At 56.3% G+C, this 27,015-nt stretch overlaps 1 protein-coding gene across 1 annotated transcript in view; it reads right to left on the bottom strand.

The window, feature by feature from the left end:
- LOC140407168 (protein C1orf43 homolog) overlaps positions 1-23,442 on the bottom strand; it is a gene marked incomplete at its 3' end in the record, with an annotated part of 49,410 nt that extends 25,968 nt beyond the window's left edge. The window contains exons 1-4 of the mRNA XM_072494850.1: positions 23,257-23,442; positions 22,044-22,145; positions 14,338-14,455; positions 7,265-7,318 (exon numbers count right to left, since the gene is read on the bottom strand). Coding sequence (XP_072350951.1) covers positions 7,265-7,318; positions 14,338-14,455; positions 22,044-22,145; positions 23,257-23,313 — 331 coding nt within the window. The remainder of the gene's footprint in view (positions 1-7,264; positions 7,319-14,337; positions 14,456-22,043; positions 22,146-23,256) is intronic.
- Between the last annotated feature and the right edge of the window lie 3,573 nt (positions 23,443-27,015).

Consider the following 27,015-nt stretch of genomic DNA (forward strand, 5'->3'; position numbering starts at 1 on the left):
GCTCCTGGTGTGGGTCCGCAATGTTGGGGCGCTTCACGGGATCGCTCCTGGTGTGGGTCCGCAATGTTGGGGTGCTTCACGGGATCGCGAATCGCTCCTGGTGTGGGTCCGCCATGTTGGGGCGCTTCACGGGATCGCTCCTGGTGTTGGTCCGCAATGTTGGGACGCTTCACGGGATCGCAAATCGCTCCTGGTGAGGATCCGCAATGTTGGGGCGCTTCACGGGATCGCTCCTGGTGTGGGTCCGCCATGTTGTTGCGCTTCACGGAATCGCGAATCGCTCCTGGTGTGGGTCTGCAATGTCGGGGCGCTTCACGGGATCGCGAATCGCTCCTGGTGTGGGTCCGCAATGTTGGGGCGCTTTACGGGATCGCTCCTGGTGTGAGTCCGCCCTGTTGGGGCGCTTCACGGTATCGCGAACCGTTCCTGGTGTGGGTCCGCAATGTTGGGACGCTTCACGGGATCGCGAATCGCCCCTGGTGTGGGTCCGCATTGTTGGGGTGCTTCACGGGATCGCGAATCGCTCCTGGTGTGGATCCGCAATGTTGGGGCGCTTCACGGAACCGCTCCTGGTGAGGGTCCAAAATGTGGGGGCGCTTCACGGGATCGCAAATCGCTCCTGGTGTGGGTCCGCAATGTTGGGGCGCTTCACGGAACCGCTCCTGGTGTGGGTCCGCAATGTTGGGGCGCTTCACTGGATCGCGAATCGCTCCTGGTGTGGGTCCGCAATGTTGGGGCGCTTCCCGGGATCACGAATCGCTCCTGGTGGGGGTCCGCAATGTTGGGGCGCTTCCCGGGATCGCGAATCGCTCCTGGTGTGGGTCCGCAATGTTGGGGCGCTTCATGGGATCGCGAATCGCTCCTGGTGTGGGTCCGCAATGTTGGGGCGCTTCACAGGATCGCGAATCGCTCCTGGTGTGGGTCCGCAATGTTGGGGCGCTTCACAGGACCGCTCCTGGTGTGGGTCCGCAATGTTGGGGCGCTTCCCGGGACCGCGAATCGCTCCTGGTGTGGGTCCGCAATGTTGGGGCGCTTCCCGGAACCGCTCCTGGTGTGGGTCCGCAATGTTGGGGCGCTTCACGGGATCGCGAACCGCTCCTGGTGTGGGTCCGCAATGTTGGGGCGCTTCACGGGATCGCTCCTGGTGTGGGTCCGCAATGTTGGGACGCTTCACGGAACCGCTCCTGGTGTGGGTCCGCAATGTTGGGACGCTTCACGGAACCGCTCCTGGTGTGGGTCCGCAATGTTGGGGCGCTTCACGGGATCGCGAACCGCTCCTGGTGTGGGTCCGCAATGTTGGGGCGCTTCACGGGATCGCTCCTGGTGTGGGTCAGCAATGTTGGGACGCTTCACGGAACCGCTCCTGGTGTGGGTCCGCAATGTTGGGACGCTTCACGGAACCGCTCCTGGTGTGGATCCGCAATGTTGGGGCGCTTCACGGGATCGCGAATCGCTCCTGGTGTGGGTCCGCAATGTTGGGGCGTTTCACGGGATCGCGAATCGCTCCTGGTGAGGATCCGCAATGTTGGGGCGCTTCACGGGATCGCTCCTGGTGTGGGTCCGCAATGTTGGGGCGCTTCCCGGGATCGCGAACCGCTCCTGGTGTGGATCCGCAATGTTGGGGCGCGTCACGGAATCGCGAATCGCTCCTGTTGTGGGTCCGCAATGTTGGGGTGCTTCACGGGATCGCGAATCGCTCCTGGTGTGGGTCCGCCATGTTGGGGCGCTTCACGGGATCGCTCCTGGTGTGGGTCCGCAATGTTGGGGCGCTTCACGGGATCGCTCCTGGTGTGGGTCCGCAATGTTGGGGTGCTTCACGGGATCGCGAATCGCTCCTGGTGTGGGTCCGCCATGTTGGGGCGCTTCACGGGATCGCTCCTGGTGTTGGTCCGCAATGTTGGGACGCTTCACGGGATCGCAAATCGCTCCTGGTGAGGATCCGCAATGTTGGGGCGCTTCACGGGATCGCTCCTGGTGTGGGTCCGCCATGTTGTTGCGCTTCACGGAATCGCGAATCGCTCCTGGTGTGGGTCTGCAATGTCGGGGCGCTTCACGGGATCGCGAATCGCTCCTGGTGTGGGTCCGCAATGTTGGGGCGCTTCACGGGATCGCTCCTGGTGTGAGTCCGCCCTGTTGGGGCGCTTCACGGTATCGCGAACCGTTCCTGGTGTGGGTCCGCAATGTTGGGACGCTTCACGGGATCGCGAATCGCCCCTGGTGTGGGTCCGCATTGTTGGGGTGCTTCACGGGATCGCGAATCGCTCCTGGTGTGGGTCCGCAATGTTGGGGCGCTTCACGGAACCGCTCCTGGTGAGGGTCCAAAATGTGGGGGCGATTCACGGGATCGCAAATCGCTCCTGGTGTGGGTCCGCAATGTTGGGGCGCTTCACGGAACCGCTCCTGGTGTGGGTCCGCAATGTTGGGGCGCTTCACTGGATCGCGAATCGCTCCTGGTGTGGGTCCGCAATGTTGGGGCGCTTCCCGGGATCACGAATCGCTCCTGGTGGGGGTCCGCAATGTTGGGGCGCTTCCCGGGATCGCGAATCGCTCCTGGTGTGGGTCCGCAATGTTGGGGCGCTTCATGGGATCGCGAATCGCTCCTGGTGTGGGTCCGCAATGTTGGGGCGCTTCACGGAACCGCTCCTGGTGTGGGTCCGCAATGTTGGGGCGCTTCACGGAATCGCTCCTGGTGTGGGTCCGCAATGTTGGGGCGCTTCACGGATCCGCTCCTGGTGTGGGTCCGCAATGTTGGGGCGCTTCACGGAACGGCTCCTGGTGTGGGTCCGCAATGTTGGGGCGCTTCACGGAACGGCTCCTGGTGTGGGTCCGCAATGTCGGGGCGCTTCCCGGAACCGCTCCTGGTGTGGGTCCGCAATGTTGGGGCGCTTCACGGGATCGCGAACCGCTCCTGGTGTGGGTCCGCAATGTTGGGGCGCTTCACGGGATCGCTCCTGGTGTGGGTCAGCAATGTTGGGACGCTTCACGGAACCGCTCCTGGTGTGGGTCCGCAATGTTGGGACGCTTCACGGAACCGCTCCTGGTGTGGATCCGCAATGTTGGGGCGCTTCACGGGATCGCGAATCGCTCCTGGTGTGGGTCCGCAATGTTGGGGCGTTTCACGGGATCGCGAATCGCTCCTGGTGAGGATCCGCAATGTTGGGGCGCTTCACGGGATCGCTCCTGGTGTGGGTCCGCAATGTTGGGGCGCTTCCCGGGATCGCGAACCGCTCCTGGTGTGGATCCGCAATGTTGGGGCGCGTCACGGAATCGCGAATCGCTCCTGTTGTGGGTCCGCAATGTTGGGGTGCTTCACGGGATCGCGAATCGCTCCTGGTGTGGGTCCGCCATGTTGGGGCGCTTCACGGGATCGCTCCTGGTGTGGGTCCGCAATGTTGGGGCGCTTCACGGGATCGCTCCTGGTGTGGGTCCGCAATGTTGGGGTGCTTCACGGGATCGCGAATCGCTCCTGGTGTGGGTCCGCCATGTTGGGGCGCTTCACGGGATCGCTCCTGGTGTTGGTCCGCAATGTTGGGACGCTTCACGGGATCGCAAATCGCTCCTGGTGAGGATCCGCAATGTTGGGGCGCTTCACGGGATCGCTCCTGGTGTGGGTCCGCCATGTTGTTGCGCTTCACGGAATCGCGAATCGCTCCTGGTGTGGGTCTGCAATGTCGGGGCGCTTCACGGGATCGCGAATCGCTCCTGGTGTGGGTCCGCAATGTTGGGGCGCTTCACGGGATCGCTCCTGGTGTGAGTCCGCCCTGTTGGGGCGCTTCACGGTATCGCGAACCGTTCCTGGTGTGGGTCCGCAATGTTGGGACGCTTCACGGGATCGCGAATCGCCCCTGGTGTGGGTCCGCATTGTTGGGGTGCTTCACGGGATCGCGAATCGCTCCTGGTGTGGATCCGCAATGTTGGGGCGCTTCACGGAACCGCTCCTGGTGAGGGTCCAAAATGTGGGGGCGCTTCACGGGATCGCAAATCGCTCCTGGTGTGGGTCCGCAATGTTGGGGCGCTTCACGGAACCGCTCCTGGTGTGGGTCCGCAATGTTGGGGCGCTTCACTGGATCGCGAATCGCTCCTGGTGTGGGTCCGCAATGTTGGGGCGCTTCCCGGGATCACGAATCGCTCCTGGTGGGGGTCCGCAATGTTGGGGCGCTTCCCGGGATCGCGAATCGCTCCTGGTGTGGGTCCGCAATGTTGGGGCGCTTCATGGGATCGCGAATCGCTCCTGGTGTGGGTCCGCAATGTTGGGGCGCTTCACAGGATCGCGAATCGCTCCTGGTGTGGGTCCGCAATGTTGGGGCGCTTCACAGGACCGCTCCTGGTGTGGGTCCGCAATGTTGGGGCGCTTCCCGGGACCGCGAATCGCTCCTGGTGTGGGTCCGCAATGTTGGGGCGCTTCCCGGAACCGCTCCTGGTGTGGGTCCGCAATGTTGGGGCGCTTCACGGGATCGCGAACCGCTCCTGGTGTGGGTCCGCAATGTTGGGGCGCTTCACGGGATCGCTCCTGGTGTGGGTCCGCAATGTTGGGACGCTTCACGGAACCGCTCCTGGTGTGGGTCCGCAATGTTGGGACGCTTCACGGAACCGCTCCTGGTGTGGGTCCGCAATGTTGGGGCGCTTCACGGGATCGCAAATCGCTCCTGGTGTGGGTCCGCAATGTTGGGGCGTTTCACGGGATCGCGAATCGCTCCTGGTGTGGGTCCGCAATGTCGGGGCGCTTCACGGGATCGCGAATCGCTCCTGGTGAGGATCCGCAATGTTGGGGCGCTTCACGGGATCGCTCCTGGTGTGGGTCCGCAATGTTGGGGCGCTTCCCGGGATCGCGAACCGCTCCTGGTGTGGGTCCGCAATGTTGGGGTGCTTCACGGGATCGCGAATCGCTCCTGGTGTGGGTCCGCCATGTTGGGGCGCTTCACGGGATCGCTCCTGGTGTGGGTCCGCAATGTTTGGGTGCTTCACGGGATCGCGAATCGCTCCTGGTGTGGGTCCGCCATGTCGGGGCGCTTCACGGGATCGCGAATCGCTCCTGGTGTGGGTCCGCAATGTTGGGGCGCTTCACGGGATCGCTCCTGGTGTGAGTCCGCCCTGTTGGAGCGCTTCACGGGATCGCGAATCGCTCCTGGTGTGGGTCCGCAATGTTGGGGCGCTTCACGGGATCGCGAATCGCCCCTGGTGTGGGTCCGCAATGTTGGGGTGCTTCACGGGATCGCGAATCGCTCCTGGTGTGGATCCGCAATGTTGGGGCGCTTCACGGAACCGCTCCTGGTGAGGGTCCGCAATGTGGGGGCGCTTCACGGGATCGCAAATCGCTCCTGGTGTGGGTCCGCAATGTTGGGGCGCTTCACGGGATCGCGAATCGCTCCTGGTGTGGGTCCGCAATGTTGGGGCGCTTCACAGGACCGCTCCTGGTGTGGGTCCGCAATGTTGGGGCGCTTCCCGGGACCGCGAATCGCTCCTGGTGTGGGTCCGCAATGTTGGGGCGCTTCCCGGAACCGCTTCTGGTGTGGGTCCGCAATGTTGGGGCGCTTCACGGGATCGCGAACCGCTCCTGGTGTGGGTCCGCAATGTTGGGGCGCTTCACGGGATCGCTCCTGGTGTGGGTCCGCAATGTTGGGACGCTTCACGGAACCGCTCCTGGTGTGGGTCCGCAATGTTGGGACGCTTCACGGAACCGCTCCTGGTGTGGGTCCGCAATGTTGGGGCGCTTCACGGGATCGCAAATCGCTCCTGGTGTGGGTCCGCAATGTTGGGGCGTTTCACGGGATCGCGAATCGCTCCTGGTGAGGATCCGCAATGTTGGGGCGCTTCACGGGATCGCTCCTGGTGTGGGTCCGCAATGTTGGGGCGCTTCCCGGGATCGCGAACCGCTCCTGGTGTGGGTCCGCAATGTTGGGGTGCTTCACGGGATCGCGAATCGCTCCTGGTGTGGGTCCGCCATGTTGGGGCGCTTCACGGGATCGCTCCTGGTGTGGGTCCGCAATGTTTGGGTGCTTCACGGGATCGCGAATCGCTCCTGGTGTGGGTCCGCCATGTCGGGGCGCTTCACGGGATCGCTCCTGGTGTGGCTCCGCAATGTTGGGACGCTTCACGGGATCGCAAATCGCTCCTGGTGAGGATCCGCAATGTTGGGGCGCTTCACGGGATCGCTCCTGGTGTGGGTCCGCCATGTTGGGGCGCTTCACGGAATCGCGAATCGCTCCTGGTGTGGGTCTGCAATGTCGGGGCGCTTCACGGGATCGCGAATCGCTCCTGGTGTGGGTCCGCAATGTTGGGGCGCTTCACGGGATCGCTCCTGGTGTGAGTCCGCCCTGTTGGAGCGCTTCACGGGATCGCGAATCGCTCCTGGTGTGGGTCCGCAATGTTGGGGCGCTTCACGGGATCGCGAATCGCCCCTGGTGTGGGTCCGCAATGTTGGGGTGCTTCACGGGATCGCGAATCGCTCCTGGTGTGGATCCGCAATGTTGGGGCGCTTCACGGAACCGCTCCTGGTGAGGGTCCGCAATGTGGGGGCGCTTCACGGGATCGCAAATCGCTCCTGGTGTGGGTCCGCAATGTTGGGGCGCTTCACGGGATCGCGAATCGCTCCTGGTGTGGGTCCGCAATGTTGGGCCCCTTCCCGGGATCACGAATCGCTCCTGGTGGGGGTCCGCAATGTTGGGGCGCTTCATGGGATCGCGAATCGCTCCTGGTGTGGGTCCGCAATGTTGGGGCGCTTCACAGGATCGCGAATCGCTCCTGGTGTGGGTCCGCAATGTTGGGGCGCTTCACAGGACCGCTCCTGGTGTGGGTCCGCAATTTTGGGGCGCTTCCCGGGACCGCGAATCGCTCCTGGTGTGGGTCCGCAATGTTGGGGCGCTTCACAGGACCGCTCCTGGTGTGGGTCCGCAATGTTGGGGCGCTTCACGGGATCGCGAATCGCTCCTGGTGTGGGTCCGCAATGTTGGGGCGCTTCACGGGATCGCGAATCGCTCCTGGTGGGGGTCCGCAATGTTGGGGCGCTTCACGGGATCGCTCCTGGTGTGGGTCCGCAATGTTGGGACGCTTCACGGAACCGCTCCTGGTGTGGGTCCGCAATGTTGGGGCGCTTGTCTGGTTTCACGAATATTAACCGGTGTACCATAACCCCACGTCAACGGGAAATACCGTGGCGGTGTGCGCGGGATCTTGCTGTGCCACACGCACCTCATTGTAACATAACCCTGAAGGCGCACCCCCCCCCCCCCCGCCGCCCCCCCCCCGGTCACAGGCAGTCACTCACCCACGTTGTGGATGGTATCCAGAGCCTTCATCCGGTACAGGTAGTTGTATCGACCTGCGGAGATTAACATGGGAGAAAGGTCACTCTCTCCCGTCAGTGGGATCAACGCAATAAACCTCAAAACATTTGCGCCCTCTTCTAGAAATAAAGGGCGGGATTCTCCGCGCGGAGGTCGCGATCGGCGTGGGGGCGGAGACGGCCAAGTCCAGCGCGACGCCGCTCCCGTGGTTCTCCGGCCTCCTGTCGCGCGTGCGGTCGACGCGGCGCAGGTCAGGGGCCATTGAAAGAGGCCCCCGCGGTGATTCTCTGCCGGCAACTGGCCGCCGCCGTGGTCGTACCCGGCGGGTACTCGGGACTGGCGGCTGCGGGCGGGGTTCGCGGCCGGCCATGGTTTGGGGGGGGGGCGGCGAGGGGTCCTTCGCACGGTGGGCCTCCCAGGACAGCCAGGCTCGCGAACGGGGGCCGCCGATCAGGCGGGCGCGCGGTCCGGGTCGGGGCCGATATCGTCGGGTCCAGCCCGCGGTGTGGGTCCGCCGTGCTGCGGGGGGCCGCCGTGCGCGCCGCCCCCCCCCCCCCGGCCCGAAGTGAAGGGCCCCACATCGGCAGCCTGGAGTTACGCAGAGCACTCCGCCGCCCTGCCCGGCCCCCTTCAGGGAAGTTAATCGCTCGCTGGCTCAAGGAGCGATCGAATTGAACACTTAGCCGCCGTTTCGGAGAATCCCGCCCAAAGAGTTTGCTGATCCCGGGATCTCCGCTCATTGTGAAAGGACTTTCAAAGAACAAAGAACAAAGCAAAGCACAGCAAAGGAACAGGCCCTTCGGCCCTCCAAGCCCGTGCCGACCATGCTGCCCGACTAAACTACAATTTTCTACACTTCCTGGGTCCGTATCCCTCTATTCCCATCCTATTCATGTATTTGTCAAGATGCCCCTTAAATGTCCCTATCGTCCCTGCTTCCACCACCTCCTCCGGTAGCGAGTTCCAGGCACCCACTACCCTCGGTGTAAAGTACTTGCCTCGTACATCTACTCTAAACCTTGCCCCTCTCACCTTAAACCTATGCCCCCTAGTAATTGACCCCTCTACCCCGGGGAAAAGCCTCTGACTATCCACTCTGTCTATGCCCCTCAATTGTGTAAACCTCTATCAGGTCGCCCCTCAACCTCCGTCGTTCCAGTGAGAACAAACCGAATTTATTCAACCGCTCCTCATAGCTAATGCCCTCCATACCAGGCAACATCCTGGTAAATCTCTTCTGCACCCTCTCTAAAGCCTCCACATCCTTCTGGTAGTGTGGCGTCCAGAATTGAACACTAGACTCCAAGTGTGGCCTAACTAAGGTTCTACACAGCTGCAACATGACTTGCCAATTCTTATACTCAATGCCCCGGCCAATGAAGGCAAGCATGCCGTATGCCTTCTTGACTACCTTCTCCACCTGTGTTGCCCCTTTCAGTGACCTGTGGACCTGTACACCAAGATCTCTCTGACTGTCAATACTCGAGGGTTCTACCATTCACTGTATATTCCCTACCTGTATTAGACCTTCCAAAATGCATTACCTCACATTTGTCCGGATTAAACTCCATCTGCCATCTCTCCGCCCAAGTCTCCAAACAATCTAAATCCTGCTGTATCCTCTGACAGTCCTCATCGCTATCCGCAATTCCACCAACCATTGTGTCGTCTGCAAACTTACTAATCAGACCAGTTACATTTTCCTCCAAATCATTTATATATACTACAAACAGCAAAGGTCCCAGCACTGATCCCTGCGGAACACCACTGGTCACAGGCCTCCAATTAGAAAAGCATCCTTCCATTGCTACTCTCTGCCTTCTATGACCTAGCCAGTTCTGTATCCACCTTGCCAGCTCACCCCTGATCCCGTGTGACTTCACCTTTTGTACTAGTCTACCATGAGGGACCTTGTCAAAGGCCTTACTGAAGTCCATATAGACAACATCCACTGCCCTACCTGCATCAATCATCTTAGTGACCTCCTCAAAAAACTCTATCAAGTTAGTGAGACACGACCTCCCCTTCACAAAACCATGCTGCCTCACTAATATGTCCATTTGCTTCCAAATGGGAGTAGATCCTGTCTGGAAGAATTTTCTCCAGTAATTTCCCTACCACTGATGTAAGGCTCACCGGCCTGTAGTTCCCTGGATTATCCTTGCTACCCTTCTTAAACAGAGGAATAACATTGGCTATTCTCCAGTCCTCCGGGACATCACCTGAAGACAGTGAGGATCCAAAGATTTCTGTCAAGGCCTCAGCAATTTCCTCTCTTGCCTCCTTCAGTATTCTGGGGTGGATCCCATCAGGCCCTGGGGACTTATCTACCTTAATATTTTTCAAGACGCCCAACACCTCGTCTTTTTGGATCTCAATGTGACCCAGGCTATCTACACACCCTTCTCCAAACTCAACATCTACCAATTCCTTCTCTTTGGTGAATACTGAGGCAAAGTATTCATTTAGTACCTCGCCCATTTCCTCTGGCTCCACACATAGATTCCCTTGCCTATCCTTCAGTGGGCCAACCCTTTCCCTGGCTACCCTCTTGCTTTTTAGGTACGTGCAAAAAGCCTTGGGATTTTCCTTAACCCTATTTGCCAATGACATTTTGTGACCCCTTTTAGCCCTCCTGACTCCTTGCTTAAGTTCCTTCCTACTTTCCTTATATTCCACGCAGGCTTCGTCTGTTCCCAGCCTTTTAGCCCTGACAAATGCCTTCTTTTTCTTTTTGACGAGGCCTACAATATCTCTCGTTATCCAAGGATCCAGAAATTTGCCGTATTTATCCTTCTTCCTCACAGGAACATGCCTGTCCTGTATTCCTTTCAACTGACACTTGAAAGCCTCCCACATGTCAGATGTTGATTTACCCTCAAACATCCGCCCCCAATCTAGGTGCTTCAGTTACCGCCCAATATTGTTATAATTAGCCTTCCCCCAATTTAGCACATTCACCCCACTCTTATCCTTGTCCACCAGCACTTCAAAGCTTACTGAATTGTGGTCACTGTTCCCGAAATGCTCCCCTACTGAAACTTCTACTACCTGGCCGGGCTCATTCCCAAATACCAGGTCCAGTACAGCCCCTTCCCTAGTTGGACTGTCTACATATTGTTTTAAGAAGCCCTCCTGGATGCTCCTTACAAACTCTGAGTCCCAGTCAATATTGGGGAAGTTAAAGTCTCCCATCACATCAACCCTGTTGCTTTTACTCCTTTCAAAAATCTGTCTAACTATCTGCTCCTCTATCTCCCGCTGGCTGTTGGGAGGCCTGTAGTAAACCCTCAACATTGTGACTGCACCCTTCTTATTCCTGATCTCTACCCATATAGCCTCGCTGCCCTCTGAGGTGTCCTCCCGTAGTACAGCTGTAATATTCTCCCTAACCAGTAGCGCAACTCCACCACCCCTTTTACATCCCCCTCTATCCCACCTGAAACTTCTACATCCTGGAATGTTTAGCTGCCAATCCCGTCCTTCCCTCAACCAGGTTTCTGTAATGGCAACAACATCATAGTTCCAAGTACTAATCCAAGCTCTAAGTTCATCTGCCTTACCTGTTATACTTGTTGCATTAAAACATATGCACTTCAGGCCACCAGACCCGCTGTGTTCAGCAACTTCTCCCTGTCTGCTCTGCCTCAGAGCCACACTGTCCCTATTCCCTAGTTCTCCCGCAGTGCTTTCACCTTCTGACCTATTGCTCCCGTGCCCACCCCCCTGCCATACTAGTTTAAACCCTCCCGTGTGACATTAGCAAACCACGCGGCCAGGATATTTATGCCTCTCCAGTTTAGATGCAATCCGTCCTTCTCATACAGGTCACACCTGCCCCGGAAGAGCTCCCAGTGGTCCAGATAATGAAACCCTCCCTCCTACACCAGCTGTTTAGCCACGTGTTTAGCTGCTCTATCTTCCTGTTTCTATGATGCCGGCGTTGGACTGGGGTGAGCACAGTACGAAGTCTTACAACACGAGGTTAAAGTCCAACAGGTTTGTTTCGAATCACTAGCTTTCGGAGCGCTGCTCCTTCCTCAGGTGAATGAAGAGGTAGGTTCCAGAAACATATATATATAGACAGATTCAAAGATGCCAGACAATACTTTGAATGCGACCATTAGCAGGTGATTAAATCTTTACAGATCCAGAGATGGGGTAACCCCAGGTTAAAGAGGTATGAATTGTCTCAAACCAGGACAGTTGGTAGGATTTCGCAGGCCAGATGGTGGGGGATGAATGTAATGCGACATGAATCCCAGGTCCCGGTTGAGGCCGCACTCATGTGTGCGGAACTTGGCTATAAGTTTCTGCTCGGCGATTCTACGTTGTCGCGCGTCCTGAAGGCCGCCTTGGAGAATGCTTAGCCGGAAATCAGAGGTTGAATGCCCTTGACTGCTGAAGTGTTCCCCGACTGGAAAGGAACATTCCTGCCTGGTGATTGTCGCGCGTTGTCCGTTCATCTGTTGTCGCAGCGTCTGCATGGTCTCGCCAATGTACCACGCTTCGGGACATCCTTTCCTGCAGCGTATGAGGTAGACAACGTTGGCCGAGTCGCACGAGTATGTACCACGTACGTGTAATGGTGGTACCCATGTCGATGATCTGGCACGTCTTGCAGAGATTGCCATGACAGGGTTGTGTGGTGTCGTGGTCACTGTTCTGAAGGCTGGGTAGTTTGCTGCAAACAATGGTTTGTTTGAGGTTGCACGGTTGTCCTATTTCTAGCCTCACTGGCACGTGGCACAGGGAGTAATCCCGAGATTACAACCCTCGAGGTCCTGTCTTTTAACTTTCTGCCCAGCTCCCTGAACTCCTGCTGCAGGACCTCATCCCCCTTCCTGCCTATGTCCTTCGTACCAAAATCTACCACGACCTCTGCCCGTTTGCCCTCCCCCTTCAGGATGCCCGCTACCCGTTCGGAGACATCCTGGACCCTGGCACCAGGGAGGCAACATACCACCCTGGCGTCTCTTTCACGTCCACAGAAGCGCCTATCTGTGCCCCTGACTATAGAGTCCCCTATGACTATTGCTCTTCTGCGCTTTGACCCTCCCTTCTGAACATCAGAGCCAGCCGTGGTGCCACTGCTCTGGCTGCTGCTGTTTTCCCCTGATAGGCTATTCCCCCCGACAGCATCCAAAGGGTTCGAGAAGGGGACAACCACAGGTACTGACCGAAGGCGGAAGCTTCTAGACCCTGAAAGAAGCAGTTTCTCTTTCTCTCTCTCTGCTCTCTACTGTCTTCTCTCTCCCGTCTCTCTCCTGCTCTCTCCCTCTCTAAAACACTGCTGCCTGATATTTCTGAGTGAACACCATGGCAAGCTGAAAAGTGGGATAACGTCCAGCTGAATCTAGCCTGACAAAAGAATCTAACTGGAATGTGTCGATCTGAAAGAAATATTATTACTTCCATCATTAATTTACACCCCTCTTTTTCCTCTTGTGTTTGTCTGCCTGTGTAATATTGTCATGTGAGTGTACCTTTACGAAATGGGCGTTTGTAAATGGGTGTGTACATAAATATCTGTCGTGAGAGTACCTTTAAGAAATGGGTGTTGATTACGGCAGTGATGTCAGAGAGTGGGCGGAGCTGGGCTGTCTGTCAGCTTTTTACTTTCGTTTTTGAGCAGGCTGCAGGGGGTGTTTTAGTTTCGTTTTCAGTGTTGGAGCTGAAGCCAGACAGAGCAGCTGTACTGCTGTTCTCTCTGCCATCAAAAGACTATCTCTTGATCATTTGGTGAATTCAGAGTTAGAAATGTTTTCAGTAGTGACTTTAACCTGATGTGCTTCTGATAAAAGGTTTTCTTTTAAGTCGTATGGATGTTAAAAGGAAAGCTTAAAGTGCTGTATTCTTTGGGGGTTGTATTTGAATTAATGGATGCTAAGATGTTCGCTGTATGTTTTAAAAAGGTTAACTTGAGTTCATGGAATAAACATCGTTTTGCTTTAAAAAATACTTGTCCATTTCTGCTGTCCCACGCCTGGAGAGTGGGCCGTGTGCTCCCCATACCACAATCTAGTAAAAGTTGTGGGTCAGGTGACCTCCATGATACATAAGAACATAAGAACTAGGAGCAGGAGTAGGCCATCTGGCCCCTCGAGCCTGCTCCGCCATTTAATGAGATCATGGCTGATCTTTTGTGGACTCAGCTCCACTTTCCGGCCCGTACACCATATCCCCGAATCCCTTTATTCTTTAGAAAGGCATCTATCTTTTTCTTAAAAACGTTTAAAGAAGGAGCCTCAACTGTTTCACTGGGCAAGGAATTCCAGAGATTCACAACCCTTTGGGTGAAGAAGTTCCTCCTACACTCCGTCCTAAATCTACCTCCCCTTATTTTGAGACTATGCCCCCTAGTTCTGCTTTCCCCGACCAGTGGAAACAACCTGCCCGCATCTATCCTATCTATTCCCTTAATAATTTTATATGTCTCAATAAGATCCCCCCGCATCCTTCTAAACTCCAATGAGTACAGTCCCAGTCTACTCAACCTCTCGTCATAATCTAATCCCCTCAACTCTGGGATCAACCTAGTGAATCTCCTCTGCACTCCCTCCAGTGCCAATGTGTCCTTTCTCAGGTAAGGAGACCAAAACTGAACATAATTTGGGGTTCTCTAAACCCTGGACATAACAATATATAAAGGGTGGGACAAGTTAAGGGGGGGGGGTTAGGGATTAGATAATAGTTAACCAGCTGTATTTATGCCTATTTAATGATAGCTACTGATAATGAAGTTAATTGTGTTTAAGGTTACAAACCTGGTGATTGTAGCTATTGGGTTGCCGGACACCTCGGGTATTTTTAAACAAAAAAGTGAGTTCCAACCGCGTCGGGGCTCCGGGGTCAGTGGGGCTGGAATTGACTGCGCGCTGGCTTGGTGGGGGGGGGGGGCGAACTGGCTCACAGCCGGGTGGGGGAGGCGGGCGCACCCAATATCTCTTTCTCTGACTGGCATTCTGTTCCCTGTGACGAGCCTCGGGGGCGGGGGTTTAAACATTGTACAAGTTAAGGCGTCGACTCGAATGGCGGCAACGGTTCGATTTACCTTGGTTTCCGGATTCCTGCAGCTGCAACAAGCGCACGTCTCCCTCACCCAGAAGTTGCGGCTCGTAGTCAATATCCTGGACTTTTAGGAGGCTCTTGTCGATCTCCTCCCTCAGATCCTGGTCAGGCACAGGCCCACCCCCCCCCCCGAGAAAAAAGAAAAAAAATGAGGGCAAGAGTTAAGCTGACGAGCACAGGAGACATCTCACAGATAAAAGTCGACTCAACGAGGCCAGTCTCGAGACCATGAAATGTTTGGAGCAGAATTAGGCCATTCGGCCCATCGAGTCTGCTCCGCCATTCAATCATGGCTGATATTTTCTCATCCCCATTCTCCTGCCTTCTCCCCATAACCCCTGATCCCCTTATTAATCAGGAACCTATCTATCTCTGTCTTGAAGACACTCAGTGATTTGGCCTCCACAGCCTTCTGCGGCAAAGACTTCCACAGGTTCACCTCCCTCCGGCTGGAGAAATTCCTCCTCATCTCTGTTTTAATGGATCGTCCCTTCAGTCTGAGATGGTGTCCCCTCTGCTTCTAGTCTCTCCTACAAGTGGAAACATCCTCTCCACGTCCACTCTATCCAGGCCTCGCAGTATCCTGTAAGTTTCAATAAGATCCCCCCTCATCCTTCTAAACTCCAACGAGGACAGACACAGAGTCCTCAAAAGTTCCTCATACTTCGTACTGTTCCTCATCCGACAAGCTCCTCATTCCCGGGATCATTCTTGTGAACCTTGGGGCAGCACGGTAGCATTGTGGATAGCACAATTGCTTCACAGCTCCAGGGTCCCAGGTTCGATTCCCGGCTTGGGTCACTGTCTGTGCGGAGTCTGCACATCCTCCCAGTGTGTGCGTGGGTTTCCTCCGGGTGCTCCGGTTTCCTCCCACAGTCCAAAGATGTGCGGGTTAGGTGGATTGGCCGTGATAAATTGCCCTTAGTGTCCAAAATTGTCCTTAGTGTTGGGTGGGGTTACTGGGTTATGGGGATAGGGTGGAGGTGTGGGCTTGGGTAGGGTGCTCCTTCCAAGAGCCGGTGCAGACTCGATGGGCCGAATGGCCTCCTTCTGCACTGTAAGTTCTATGATAAAACCTCCTCTGGACCCTTTCCAAGGCCAGCACATCCTTCCTTAGACACGGGGCCCAAAACTGCTCACAATACTCCAAATGGGGTCTGACCAGAGCCTTATACAGCCTCAGAAGTACATCCCTGGTCTTGTATTCTAGCCCTCTCGACATGAACTCTAACATTGCATTTGCCTTCCTAACTGCCGACTGAACCTGCACGTTAACCTGAAGAGAATCGAGAACAAGGACTCCCAAGTCCCTTTGTGCTTCTGATTTCCGAAGCATCTCCCCATTTAGAAAATTGTCTATGCCTAAATTCCTCCTTCCAAAGTGCACAACCTCACACTTTTCCACATTGTATTCCATCTGCCCCTTCATTGCCCACTCTCCTGGCCTGTCCCAGTCCTTCTGCAGCCCCCTTGCTTCCTCAATACTACCTGTCCCTCTACAGATCTTTGTATCATCTGCAAACTTAGCAACAGTGTCTTCAGTTCCTCCTTCCAGATCATTAATGTACATTGTGAAAAGTTGTGGTCCCAGCACCGACCCCTGAGGCACACCACTAGTCACCGGCTGCCATTCAGAAAAAGACCCCTTTATCCCCGCTCTCTGCCTTCTGCCAGTCAGCCAATCCTCTATCCATGGTGGAACTCAGTCCATTACGCAGGTAAGAGGAACCCTCAAAGGACAACCTGGGGATTGCAGAGCAGAAACAGGCCATTGAGCCCCTCTATCCCATGCTGGTGCTCCACACAGGTCTCCACCACACCCCCTTCAACTTACACCCATCGCAATATCCGTCTACTCCTCGCTCCTTTATCTGTTTATCTAACTTCTCGACCCCCATCAATGAATCTCTGGCATTCACCTCGAGCACTCCCCGGGGAGGGAGTCCCACATTCTCCCCCACTCCCCGGGGAGCGAGTCCCACATTCTCCCCCACTCCCCGGGGAGCGAGTCCCACATTCTCCCCCACTCCCCGGGGAGCGAGTCCCACATTCTCCCCCACTCCCCGTGGGAGCGAGTCCCACATTCTCCCCACTCTCCGGGGAGTGAGTCCCACATTCTCCCCACTCCCCGGGGAGCGAGTCCCACATTCTCCCCCACTCCACGGGGAGCGAATCCCACATTCTCCCCCACTCCCCGTGGGAGCGAGTCCCACATTCTCCCCACTCCCCGGGGAGCGAGTCCCACATTCTCCCCACTCCCCGTGGGAGCGAGTCCCACATTCTCCCCCACTCCCCTGTGGGATCGAGTCCCACATTCTCCCCCACTCCCCGTGGGAGCGAGTCCCACATTCTCCCCCACTCCCCTGGGAGCGAGTCCCACATTCTCCCCCACTCCCCGGGGAGCGAGTCCCACATTCTCCCTCACTCGCCGTGGGAGCGAGTCCCACATTCTCCCTCACTCGCCGTGGGAGCGAGTCCCACATTCTCCCCACTCCCCGGGGAGCGAGTCCCACATTCTCCCCCACTCCCCGTGGGAGCGAGTCCCACATTCACCCCACTCCCCGGGGAGCGAGTCCCACATTCTCCCCCACTCCCCGTGGGAGCGAGTCCCACATTCTCCCCCACTCGCCGGGGAGCGAGTCCCACATTCTCCCCCACTCCCCGGGGAGCGAGTCCCACATTCTCCCCCACTCCCCGGGAAGCGAGTCCCACATTCTCCCTCACTCACCGTGGGAGCGAGTCCCACATTCTCCCCCACTCCCTGTGGGAGTGAGTCCCACATTCTCCCCCACTCCCCGTGGGAGCGAGCCCCACATTCTCCTCATCTCCTCAAATTCAGTGCTGGGACCTTTGCTGTTTGTAGTATATATAAATGATTTGGAGGAAAATGTAACTGGTCTGATTACTAAGTTTGCGGACGACACAAAGGTTGGTGGAATTGCGGATAGCGATGAGGACTGTCAGAGGATACAGCAGGATTTAGATTGTTTGGGGACTTGGGCGGAGAGATGGCAGATGGAGTTTAATCCGGACAAATGTGAGGTAATGCATTTTGGAAGGTCTAATGCAGGTAGGGAATATACAGTGAATGGTAGAACCCTCAAGAGTATTGACAGTCAGAGAGATCTAGGTGTACAGGTCCACAGGTCAAAGGGGCAACACAGGTGGAGAAGGTAGTCAAGAAGGCATACGTCATGCTTGCCTTTATTGGCCGGGTCATTGAGTATAAGAATTGGCAAGTCATGTTGCAGCTGTATAGAACCGTAGTTAGGCCACACTTGGAGTATAGTGTTCAATTCTGGTCGCCACACTACCAGAAGGATGTGGAGGCTTTAGAGAGGGTGCAGGAGAGATTTACCAGGATGTTGCCTGGTATGGAGGGCATAAGCTATGAGGAGAGGTTGAATAAACTCGGTTTGTTCTCACTGGAACGACGGAGGTTGAGGGGCGACCCGATAGAGGTCTACAAAATTATGAGGGGCATAGACAGAGTGGATAGTCAGAGGCTTTTCCCCAGGGTAGAGGGGTCAATTACTAGGGGGCATAGGTTTAAGGTGCAAGGGGCAAGGTTTCGAGTAGATGTACGAGGCAAGTATTTTTACACCGAGGGTAGTGGGTGCCTGGAACTCGCTGCCGGAGGGTGGTGGAAGCAGGGACGATAGGGACATTTAAGGGGAATCTTGACAAATACATGAATAGGATGGGAATAGAGGGATACGGACCCAGGGAGTGTAGAAGATTGTAGTTTAGTCGGGCAGCATGGTCGGCACGGGCTTGGAGGGCCGAAGGGACTGTTCCTGTGCTGTACTTTTCTCTGCTTTTTGTATTCCCTCTCAATCTCCCGCCCCCGACCGTAAATCTGTGCCCCCTGGTTATTGGCCTCTCCGCTGAGGGGAAAGGTTCCTCCCTATCTGTGTCCCTCATCATTCTGTCCCCCTCGATCAGGTCCCCCCCGCCCCCTCAGTCTTCTCTGCTCCAAGGAAAACAATCCCCGGCCTAACCAGCCCCTCTCCACAGCTGAAACGCTCCGGCCCAGGCAGCATCCTGGTGAATCTCCCCCCGCACCCGCTCCAGCGCAGTCACATCCTTCCTATCGAGTGGCGACGAGGACGGCACACGGTCCTCTAGCTGCGGCCTAACCAGCGCTTAGATTCCCAGCCTCGGCTAATAAAGGCAAGCGTCCCCTAGGCCTCCGTAACCACCTTATCCGCCTGTCCTCAGGGATCGATGGACCGGCACCCCAAGGTCCCTCTGCCCTTCCTAGCGTCCTACCCTCCATCGTGTATTCCCGTGGCTTGTCAGTCCTCCCAGAATGCACCGCATCGCAGTTTACCGGCTTAAATTTGCCACTGTTCTGCCCACTTGACCAGCCCGTCTCTAGCGTCCTGTCATCCTCGCTATTTACCACACAATTTTCACCTAAATTGCAAACCCACTCATCATCTCCCACCCCACATTCACGTCCCGATCATTAACGTACACAAGGGACCCAGCATCGCTCCCTGCGGTACACCACGAGACTCAAGCTTCCGGTCACTAAAACCACCTTCCACCATCATCCTCTGCCACATCGTCAATCTTGGATCCGACTGGCCAAGTTTCCCTGGACCCCACGGGCTCATAACTTCTCGGTCAGTCTCCCGTGTGGCACCTTCTCAAAAGCCTTCCTGAAATCCACGGCGACTAAATGTTCTGGTCCCTCCCACGAGAGGCGACGGTCTCTCTGCGCCCACTCGACCAAAACCGTCCATTAAGACCTTGGATCAGCTCACCCTCTCCAGGTTCTCTCCCGAAGGGGAGCCCCACACATTTCTGGTGTCATCTCTGTCGAGCTCCGCACCCTCCCCAGTGTCATAGAGCGAAGAGAACAAAGATTACGGGACAGGAACAGGCCCTTCGGCCCTCCCAGCCTGCGCCGGTCCAGATCCTCTCTCTAAAACTGTCGCCTATTTTCTAAGGATCTGTATCCCTCTGTTCCCCGCCTGTTCACATATCTGTCTAGATGCATCTTCAATGACGCTATTGTGCCCGCCTCTCCCACCCCCGCTGGCAAAGCGTTCCAGACACCCACCACCCTCTGCGTAAAGAACTTTCCACGCACATCTCCCGTAAACCTTTCCCCTCTCACCTTGAACTCGTGACCCCTAGTAATTGAGTCCCCCACTCTGGGAATAAGCTTCCTGCTATCTACCCTGTCCATACCTCTCATGATTTTGTAGACCTCAATGAGGTCCCCCCTTCAACCTCCTTCTTTCTAATGAAAATAATCCTAATCTACTCAACCTCTCTTCATAGCTAGCGCCCTCCGTACCGCACCAGAGGGTGCGGAATCTCTGTAGATCCCCGCACCCTCTCCAGTGTCATCTCTGTCGATCTCCGCACCCTCTCCAGTGTCATCTCTGTCGATCTCCGCACCCTCCCCAGTGTCATCTCTGTCGATCTCCGCACCCTCCCCAGTGTCTCTATAACCTTTTTAAAAAATAAATTTAGCGTACCCAATTCATTTTTTCCAATTAAGGGACAATTTAGCGTGGCCAATCCACCTAGGGGGCAGCACGGTAGCATTGTGGATAGCACAATTGCTTCACAGCTCCAGGGTCCCAGGTTCGGTTCCCGGCTTGGGTCACTGTCTGTGCGGAGTCTGCACATCCTCCCCGTGTCTGCGTGGGTTTCCTCCGGGTGCTCCGGTTTCCTCCCACAGTCCAAAGATGTGCAGGTTAGGTGGATTGGCCATGATAAATTGCCCTTAAGTGTCCACAATTGCCCTTAGGGTGGGGTTACTGGGTTATAGGGATAGGGTGGAGGTGTTGACCTTGGGTAGGGTGCTCTTTCCAAGAGCCGGTGCAGACTCGATGGGCCGAATGGCCTCCTTCTGCACTGTAGATTCTATGATATCTATGATATAGCCTGCACATCTTTGGGTTGTGGGGGCGAAACCCACGCAGACACGGGGAGAATGTGCAAACTCCACACGGACAGTGACCCAGAGCCGGGATCGAACCTGGGACCTCGGCGCCTTGAGGCAGCAGTGCTAACCACTGCGCCACCGTGCTGCCCCCAGCGAATACAAACCTAACCTAGTCAATCCCTCCTCGTACGTCAATCCTTCCCATCCCAGTAATCAGTCTGGTAAATCTTCGCTGCACCCCCTCTGGAGCAGGAACATCCTTCCTCGTAGCACTGCACACAATATTCTAGGTGTGGTCTCACCAAGGCCCTGCATAACTGCAGCAACACAGCCTTGCTCCTGCACTCGAATATTCTTGCTATGAAGGCCGGCTTAACGTTTGCCTTCTTTACTGCCTGTTGCTTGGGTGGCACGGCAGCACAGTGGTTAGCACAGTTGCTCCACAGCACCAGGGACCCGGGTCCGATTCCCGCCTCGGGGTGACTGTCTGCGTGTGGAGTCTGCACGGTCTCCCCGTGCCTGCGTGGGTTTCCTCCGGGGGCTCCGGTTTCCTCCCACGAGTCCCGCAAGACGTGCCGTTAGGTGAATCGGACATTCTGAATTCTCCCTCTGTGTACCCGAACAGGCGCCGGAGTGTGGCGACTAGGGGCTTTTCACAGGAACTCCATTGCAGCGTCAATGGAAGCCAACTTGCGACACTAACGATTCCTATTATTACCTGCATGCTTAAAACCGCAGTAGGAAATCGGATGTGCATTCAAGGGGGGGGGGGGGGGGGGTTGAAGCTACAGAACAAAAAACTTTGGTCAGGCCACATTTGGAGTACTGTGTACAGTTCTGGTCGCCTCATTTTAGGAAGGATGTGGAAGCTTTGGAAAAGGTGCAAAGAAGATTTACCAGGATGTTACCTGGAACGGAGAGTAGGTCTTACGAGGAAAGGTTGAGGGTGCTAGGCCTTTTCTCATTAGAGCGGAGAAGGATGAGGGGCGACTTGATAGAGGTTTATAAGATGATCAGGGGAATAGATAGAGTAGACAGTCAGAGACTTTTTCCACGGGTGGAACAAACCATTACAAGGGGACATAAATTTAAGGTGAAAGGTGGAAGATATGAGGGATATCAGAGGTAGGTTCTTTACCCAGAGAGTAGTGGGGGCATGGAATGCACTGCCTGTGGAAGTAGTTGAGTCGGAAACATTAGGGACCTTCAAGCAGCTGTTGGATAGGTACATGGATTACGGTAAAATGATATAGTGTAGATTTATTTGTTCTTAAGGGCAGCATGGTAGCATTGTGGATAGCACAATTGCTTCACAGCTCCAGGGTCCCAGGTTCGATTCCGGCTTGGGTCACTGTCTGTGCGGAGTCTGCACGTCCTCCCCGTGTCTGCGTGGGTTTCCTCCGGGTGCTCCGGTTTCCTCCCACAGTCCAAAGATGTGCAGGTTAGGTGGATTGGCCAATGATAAATTGCCCTTGGTGTTAGGTGGAGGTGTTGAGTTTGGGTATGGTGCTCTTTCCAGGAACCGGTGCAGAGTCAAAGGGCCGAATGGCCTCCTTCTGCACTGTGAATTCAATGATAATCTATGATTAATCTAGGACAAAGGTTCGGCACAGCATCGTGGGCCGAAGGGCCTGTTCTGTGCTGTATTTTCTATGTTCTATGTACAGGGATGTGGGGGTGGAGTTGGGGGTCAAGGGATGATGACTGCGTCGCTTGACAGAGGGCCAGCATGGGTCGGGAGGGGCTAGAGTCCCAGGGAAGCGGCAGGCGCAGATACAAACCTTGGGCGCGTTGTGGCCAATGGGGACGTGCGGCCCCCGCCTCGATTTCATGGCGAACCTCATGATTTGCCGCTTGACAAAAATGAAGAGGAGCACAAAGATCTGGAGGGAGGGAGGGAGAAAGCAAGAATAAAAATCAGGCACCCCCGTTTCTCCTGGCAGCGCCCGGCGCTCGCTCGCTCGGGAGCCCCAATTTGTCGCACTGCTGTCGCCACCCCCACCCCCACCGTTGGAAGTTAACTCGCGCGCAGCCATGTTAGTTTGTGGCAACGCATCGGCCGAAATTCTCACTCCCCCCACATCTCGGAGGCAGCGGGCACTAACTCACCGTGCCGCCTCACTGATCAACTAGGGTTAACTAGCAGAACAAACCCGTCTGGGAATGCAAAGACCCCAGGCCCCCCACCCAAGTTATTTTCGAGCCAAGCAGAGCGCTCCCTTCGGACGCCCCGCGCTCGTTTCAACCCGGTGACCAGGAATTAACCGGAGATTACCAGCCGGACAATCTCATCTCCCGGTTCGTCAAAAAAAAACGTCACGCCCCCCCCCACTGCGCGATTTTCAGAGTTGAAAACGAACAAGTTCCCTTTGGCCGTCCCGCCTGGGTTAACCCAGTGACCAGACATTAACTAGCAGAATTGTTTTAAGGGCCAAAAGGAAGAGCTGGACCTGCCACGCTGCCCTAACTAGCTGAGTTTAAGGTAAAGCGAGCTCCCCCTTTGGCTGTCCCACCTCTGCTGACCTAGTAACTAGAGGTTAACTAGCGATTAACCAGCAGAATGTTTTAAGGGCCAAAAGGAAGAGCTGGACCATCCATGCTGCCCTAACTAGCTGAGTTTAAGATAAAGTGAGCCCCCCTTGGCTGTCCCACCTCTGCTGACCTAATAACTAGAGATTAACTAGTGATTAACTAGCAGAATGTTTTAAGGGCCAAAATGAAGACCTGGACCTGCCACACCATCATAACTAGCTGAGATTAAGATAAATGGGCCCCGCTTTGGATGTTGCACCGCTGTTAACCTAGTGACCAGAGATTAACTAGTGGTTAACTAGTGATAACCAGCAGAATGTTTTAAGGGCCAAAGGGATGACCTGGAGCTTCCATACTGACCTAACTAGCTGGGTTAATAGTAATGCGAGCCCCCCTGACCACTGTTAACCTAGTGACCAGAGATAACTAGTGCTAACTAGCAGGGAGGTATTGGACACTCACCAGGCTGCCATAGGCCATGACCAGCACCACATTGACCCCAGACAGACTCTTGGCCATGACGGCCCTTCGGCCCGTCCACTCGCGGCTGTCCCCAGCCCCGGACCCGCTTTAAACACAATTTACATCCTTGGACCCGAACTGGGCCTCGGCCACTTCCGGTCGGCTGCGGGACTCGGGCGTTCCCGGCATCGCTCGGGCATTTCCGGCCGTCCCCCGCGACACCGCTCGGCTATTTCCGGCACAGAGCGGCCTGGCTCCGTCACCACTCGGCCACTTCCGGCCCTGCACGGCGCGCGTACGTCACCACTCGGCTACTCCCGGCCCAGCGATCGGCGTGGCTGCGTCAGAGCTCGGCGTCGCTACCTCACCACTCGGCTATTCCCGGCCCAGAGCTCGGCGTCGCTACGTCACCACTCGGCTATTCCCGGCCCAGACTTCGGCGTCGCTACGTCACCACTCGGCTATTCCCGGCCCAGAGCTCGGCGTCGTTACGTCAGCATTCAGCTATTCCCGGCCCAGAGCTCGGCGTCGATACGTCACACTCGGCTATTCCCGACCCAGAGCTCGGCGTCGCTACGTCAGCACTCGGCTATTCCCGGCCCAGAGCTCGGCGTCCCTACGTCAGCACTCGGCTATTCCCGGCCCAGAGCTCGGCGTCGCCCCCAAGCCGAGCGTCTGAAACCCTGGGAGTCACGTGACAAGACGTCAAAGCAACAACAAAAAAAAGGAGGCTATTTTGAAAAACAAAACAAATCTGGTGATAGGGGAAGGGGATAGAGGAGGAATATCGTCTCCGAAAACAAAACGGAGCGGGAATGAAAACAGAGTCGAGGGAGGCGATTCGTGTCCGCCCCCCCCCCGGGACATTGAGGCAAAATGGCGGCCGGAAGAGGCGGGACTGAGAGACCGGAAGCGGCGGTTGGCAAGGGAGCAAACAGATTTAACAAAACAATAAGAATAATACATTGAAATCAGGCTCCAGAGAAATTAAATATTGCGCCCCACAGGAAAACTTGCAGTTAAAAAAATAAATAAAGGGATAAACGTCGGCCGGTATGCTATTGCACTATTGCACATCTTCCACCTCCTTGCACTCGCCCGCCGCCCGGACCCGCCTTGGCGTACCTCGTAGCCGTCCGGCGGCGGAGGTACTCGCTGAAAATGAATGAAACTCGCTTATTGTCACAAGTAGGCTTCAAAATGAAGTTACTGTGAAAAGCCCTAGTCGCCACATTCCGGCGCCTGTTCGGGGAGGCTGGTACGGGAATCGAACCGTGCTGCTGGCCTGCCTTGGTCTGCTTTCAAAGCCAGCGATTCAGCCCTGTTGCTAAACAGCCTCTCTACGGAGGTGTGCTCCCCATAAAACTTGGGAACCTGGTTGGAGGGTGCTGCACATAACAGCCTTCTAACCGTAGATTGCATCACGGCCTGGCCAGAGACCTGCCACTTTTGCAGCCTGGTGGAGACCATGGAGCACATTGATGTTGTTTGTCCTCGCGCTGCGGCTGCCTCCCTTTTTGGGTTTCTTGACAACGTTGTTGTTGAGGTTTTCGTTGCACTTCAGCCCCACGCTCCTGATCTACAGACACCCGGTGCGGAGGGGGGGGGCGGAGAAGGTGGAGGACCTCCTCGTGAACCTGCTCCTGGGCCTGGCCAAACTTGCCATTTATTGGCAGCAGGCGACCGAGGGGGTCGTCCGGCCCGACTGTCTGCCAATCTTCCAGGGCCTCATCCGCGGCCGGGTGTCCCTGGAGCGGGAGCATGCGGTGTCCACAGGCACACTCGAGACCTTCCGTGTCTCGGTGGGCGCCGCAGGGGGGTTGGTTTGCCTTATAGACCCCGATTCCCGCACTTTGATTTGACGGGTTTGGTTAAGCTTTTGTTTCCCTTCTCGTTCTTTTTGGGCTGAGCTGCGCTCGTTGTTTTTGGAGCCACCCCCCCCCTCCCCCCTTTTGTTTTATCCATCAGTTACTTTGCGTTCTTTTTGCTTAGTTTACACACCGAGCATCATCACAGTGCCAGGTTCCCAGGTTAGATTCCCCGCTGGGTCACTGTCTGTGCAGAGTCTGCACGTTCTCCCCATGTCCACGTGGGTTTCCTCCCCACAGTCCAAAGACGTGCAGGTTAGGTGGATTGGCCGTGCTAAATTGCCCTTAGTGTCCAAAAAAGGTTAGATGGGGTTACTGGGATAGGGTGGCAGTGAGGGCTTAAGTGGGTCGGTGCAGACTCGATGGGCCAAATGGCCATCTTCTGCACTGTATGTTCTATGGAGATACACCTGATAGAAGGTAAAGGTAGACTGGTCCTGGAAGGGGGCGGGGCCCAGGAAGGGGGGCGGGGCCCAGGAAGGAGTCGTCACGTGCTCCAGTCAGGAGTTGTTCTTTTAAAAAATCCTTTTTAGTTTTAAAAAGAAAAAGCGGATGAAGGGAAGTGAAAAATAAAATAAAAAAGTGGCGGAGAAGAAGAGAGAGAGAAAAAAAAGAGTGGACGGGAAGAATGTTTTTTTTAAGCGGTAACGGTCGGGGTCACGTGACGGGTCCCAATCAGAGTGGCAGATGGAAGCGATAATAATAATAACGAGGGGCGCCCTGAGGTAAAGAGGGAGGGGTGAGTATTGAGCTCGGGGGGCTGGAAAATATTTTTATTATCCTTTCCCGAACGAGGTTGCTGTGCGGGGCGGAAGCTGACGGTGCGGCGGATGTTGGCGTTGCGAGGGGCGGAAGTTGACGGTGCGGCACGCGAGAGAGGGAGGAAGGAGATGGAAGTTTGCTGTGCGAGGAGCGGAGGTGGGTGTAGCGGAAGTGAGGCAAGGTGACGCGGCGGCCGGTGTCGCGGGGGTGAGGCGCTGGGGTCGGCGGTTGCGTCGGGCGGAAGTGAGGAGGGGCGCGGGGCGGAAGTAGGCGTGGCGAGGCGCGGAGCTTGGGGTTGCGTGGAAGGGGGAAGTGAGGCTGGGTGCGGGGCGGAAGTTGACGCGGCGGCCCGGTGTCGCGCGAGTGAGGCGCTGGGAGAAGTCGGGCGGAAGTGAGGAGAGGCGCGGGGCGGAAGTGGGCGTTGCGAGGCGCGGAGCTTGGGGTTGCGTGGAGGGGGGAAGTGAGGCTGGGTGCGGGGCGGAAGTGCCGGTCACGTGCCGGTGGACGAAAAAAAAGGGGGGGGAGGGGGAGTGTTTGTGTTGCGTGTTTGAGGCGCCCGCGGTGTGGAGAGAGCGGCCCGAGAGGTAAACCCGGGGTGGGGGGTGGGAGTGGGAGGGGGGGAGCAGGGCCCGGGGGGGGGGGGGGGCGGGGATTCACTAACCCCCCCCCCCCCCAATCAGAGTGGGTTATTATCACTTATTCACCCCCCCCCCCCCCAACACACACAGAAAATACAAACAACAACCCTGGGGCCGGGCCGGGTTGTTGTTGTATTCTGATGCAGGGGAGGGGGCTATTGGCTTTGTTTGGGGGTCAAAGTTGGGGAGGTCAAAGTTGGTGGGGGGGGGGGAGAGAGTAAAGTGTCTCTTCTCCCCCCCCCCCCCCCCCCAGGGTAAATACTCCCCCCCCCCCCCCCCCCCCAATAGACACAGAGCTCCCCCCCCCCCCCATAGACACAGAGCTCCCCCCCCCCTCATAGACACAGAGCTCCCCCCCCCCCCATAGACACAGAGCTCCCCCCCCCCCCATAGACACAGAGCTCCCCACCCCCCATAGACACAGAGCTCTCCCTCACCCCCCCCCCAGGTAAATACTTCACACCCCCCATAGACACAGAGCTCCCCCCCCC

The sequence above is a fragment of the Scyliorhinus torazame genome, unplaced genomic scaffold (assembly GCF_047496885.1).
Source record: "Scyliorhinus torazame isolate Kashiwa2021f unplaced genomic scaffold, sScyTor2.1 scaffold_1265, whole genome shotgun sequence".
NCBI lineage: Eukaryota > Metazoa > Chordata > Chondrichthyes > Carcharhiniformes > Scyliorhinidae > Scyliorhinus > Scyliorhinus torazame.